The following is a 3,267-nucleotide window of genomic DNA, read 5'->3' as shown; positions in this document are numbered from 1 at the left end:
GGGGGGAGGCTGGGGAGGGCGGAGGCCAGCCAGCTCCCAGGAACGTCTGCGGGGCTCCTGTCGTGGTCCCCCAGAGGAAAACTGGGAGGCGGGGAGGGGGGGCGCAAAAGCCACATTTCCTACAACATTCCCTGCCCCGGTGCCCTCCCCCCAACCCTGTTTTTTTTGCCATGTCTGAGCTCCTTTATCTCCCCTACTATCTAATTCACAGTCTCGTTTCTCCAGAGGGAAACAGCCCCCAAAATATCTTCCAGCTTCAGGCCTGGGCTCTTAGTGTGATGGAGATGAGCCACCCACGGCTCAAGGGGAACAGGGCCCAGCTTTTGCCCCCAGCCGCCCTAGACGCTCCGCGTTTCCGAGCGTGCGTGGCCCTGCAGACACACTTTCAGACGTCGAGTCTCTGCAACTGAGAGAATACATCTCTGTGCTAAGCCACTCGGGTTGTGGGACCTGGTCCCAGCAGCCCCAGGGGCCCCCCAGGGGCCAACTCCGCGGTGTTTCTGATTTTTCAGCTGGATCCTGGATCAGTCCGGGATCACAGCAGGCGGGCAGGGGGGATCCCTTCAGCCAAGGATTTTCTTTCCTTTGCCTTCAGCCACCCAGACATCCCTGGAGCTTGTGAAGACGCACTGAGCCCGTTTTATTACTGGGCTAGATGCTGTACCCAGTCGTATAGACGCCAGTGCCGCCACACTGGAAACGCTCTTTCCACACTCGTGGATGGTTAGGGAGCCTTGGAGTAAGGAATGTGAGGTCCGCACCTCCACCAGGCCGCAGGGCCTGAGCGTGGGTGACGTCACAGAGCTCTTGGCTCCCTCTGGGTCTGTCCACTCAGAAGTCATGCCCTCGAGCTCTCGTCACGTGGGGTAGATGGTGTCGGTCCTCTCTCCCAACTGGAGCAGACCGGGCACATCACAGGCCTGCGTGTGTGGCTCCCTGACCAGTGAGAACTCCAAAGGTGCCCAGAGGAGGGGCGCCGGCATCCCAGGTCCGTGTCACGCGGGTGGGAGGGGAACGTGGTGAGCCCACTGGCTGAGAACCCCCCCACACACACTGTGGCCTGGCTCTGGCTCCAGTTCTGTAGGTCTGGCCGGTGCCCCATCTCTGCTCCCCAGCTTCCCCGTCCTCATCAAGGGGCTCGTCGGGTGGACAGTTACTTGTTCGGGGGCAGCAGCGCGGCCCGCCGCGGCTGGCAGAGGGGCCAGCGAGCCCTAATTAAGTAAGTCATTACACCAGGGCAGAGCCAGCCCTCGAGTGAAGCAACCTGCTGAGGTCACCGGGACACCGCCCTCGGAAATGCCAGCTCCTGCCCTGCCCTCACAGGGGCGGGCTGGGGCGTGGGGGCAAGGACCAGGATCCCCTGAGGCCTAGGCGCTCTCCGTTGCCTGAGTCAACCCAGCACATCCGTCCTCCCCTACCTCAGTGGCCTCACCCACCGCCCCCACAACCCCTCCTGCCACCAGGGATGCCAGCCATGAGGCTGCCAGCTGAGGCTGCCCAACTCCCTGGGGGGTGACGGGGTTTGGCAGGATAGGGCAGGCCTGGTTCCCAGTCCCTGCTGTGCCAGGGAGCCCAGGACACGAAGACCAGCGGGGGCTTTCACATCTCCATTTATTGCACTTGAACCCAGGATTCTTCACTGGTCCTCTGGCGCCAGATCTCAGACGCTGGCTCAGGTCCCTGCTACTGCCTACAGCTGCTCTGGCTCACTGGTTCACCTGGGGGGTGTGACCACCACAGGCCTCATTGCAGATGCTGACCGTGGGCCTTGGGCCCAGTCGTACCCCTTGCCCCCTCGTCGGCGCAGCCAGAGGAGCTGATGCCTCCTGCTGTGCCCGGGGTCCTCATGCATGGCCCACCTGGGCTGTAAGGGTTCAGGCCACGGGTCTTGGCTTGCCCCCATGCGCCCAGTCCCGGGGCGGGTGGGCTTCGCCGGCACAAGCTGGGGCGGGCCCCGCGCCCTGACCGGCCCGGAAGGCCCCAGGAGCATGGTTGGCTCCGTCAGCCGCGTGGGGGGCGTCGTGGGCCGGGGACTTGGGCGGGCTGGGCGGCTTGAGCGCGCTGACCGCCCGGATGAGGCCCATGCGGCGGCGGATGGAGTGGTCCAGGTTGACGGTGCAGCGCAGCAGACTCTGTGCCTCGGCCAAGGTAAAGGGGAAGTCGGAGCCCAGGAAGCGCTCGAAAAGCTCGGGGTCGCCGTCTAAGTCCAGCACGTTCTGCAGCGCCTTGGTCATGGAGTGCAGCTCGCGGCTGTTGTCGCAGAACACGTCCCAGAGGCGCACGTGGGCCTCGGGTGCGCCCCCCGCCTGCTGCCGGTCCTCCAGGCACTGCAGCGCCCAGCTGAGGCGGCACGGCCACTGGTTGGCGAGCACGACCCAAGCCACCGCCTGGCGAGGCGTGGGGCCCGCCAGGTCCCCGTCCTGCTGCTGCAGCAGACGCACGGTGATAGGCACGGTGTTGACGATGCGCCGCATGGACACCACGTTGTCGGGCACGTACTCGTAGAGGCAGTCGCGCTCGTCGTGCAGGCAGAAGAGCGCTTCCTGGATGCGGCGCGCCGCCTCGCTGTCGACGCGGCTCTGCGTGCGGCTCTGCGTGCGCTCGGCGCCCGCCTGCGTCTCCACGGCCAGGAGCTGCGTGCCCTCGGCCGCCGCCGCGCCCGCCCCCGCCCGGCCGCAGTTTGCGCGTCATCTCGCGGTAGAGCAGGTCGTCGCGGCTCTGCACGGCGTCGCGCAGGAACTGCAGCTTGGTGCGGCGGCCCATGATGGGCACGGAGAAGGGCAGCGTGACGGTGCGGTTGAGGAAGAGGTAGCCGTTGTCCGCCGTGCCCTTCATGGAGCCGGCGCTCTCGAGGCAGGCGGCCAGGATGCTGGGGTCCACCACCAGGATGAAGATGAAGGGCGCGTGGCTGTCGGACAGCAGCGTGTTGATGGCGTTGAGCACGCCCACCACGCGCTCGGGGTAGCACGTGTCCAGCCCGGTGACCTCGAGCACGACTCGCAGCCGGCGCCGCTGGTAGATCTCCAGGAAGCACAGGAAGTCGGTGAGCAGCTCCACCTCCTTCTTCACCTCGCACATGAAGCCCAGCTGGCTGCCGAACTTCTCGCGCGACACCAGCCGCTCGATCTTCTTGCGCTGGCTCACGAACAGGTGCTTGCCCACCGAGTACACGGCCATGAGCAGCCCCGAGCCCGACAGCGTGGTGGCCGCGCCGCCGAACACCCGCAGCAGGCTGCCGCTGGCGGCGCCGTGGGCCGGCGCGCGGGC

The 3,267-nt window shown here is 66.3% G+C and overlaps 1 protein-coding gene across 1 annotated transcript in view; it reads right to left on the bottom strand.

Annotated features, from left to right (window-relative positions):
* Window positions 1-1,860: 1,860 nt before the first annotated feature.
* The window catches only part of NKPD1 (NTPase KAP family P-loop domain containing 1), a 7,560-nt gene continuing 6,153 nt past the window's right edge, over window positions 1,861-3,267 (bottom strand). The window contains 2 exon segments of the mRNA XM_034639003.1: window positions 1,861-2,670; window positions 2,672-3,265. Of these exon segments, the coding sequence (XP_034494894.1) occupies window positions 1,875-2,670; window positions 2,672-3,265 (1,390 nt within the window). The 3' untranslated portion in view covers window positions 1,861-1,874.

Source organism: Ailuropoda melanoleuca, chromosome 12, assembly GCF_002007445.2.
Source record: "Ailuropoda melanoleuca isolate Jingjing chromosome 12, ASM200744v2, whole genome shotgun sequence".
In the NCBI taxonomy this organism is placed as follows: Eukaryota; Metazoa; Chordata; class Mammalia; order Carnivora; family Ursidae; genus Ailuropoda; species Ailuropoda melanoleuca.
The sequence above is the reverse complement of the archived record's forward strand: the minus strand, read 5'-3'. Positions and strand labels throughout refer to the sequence as shown.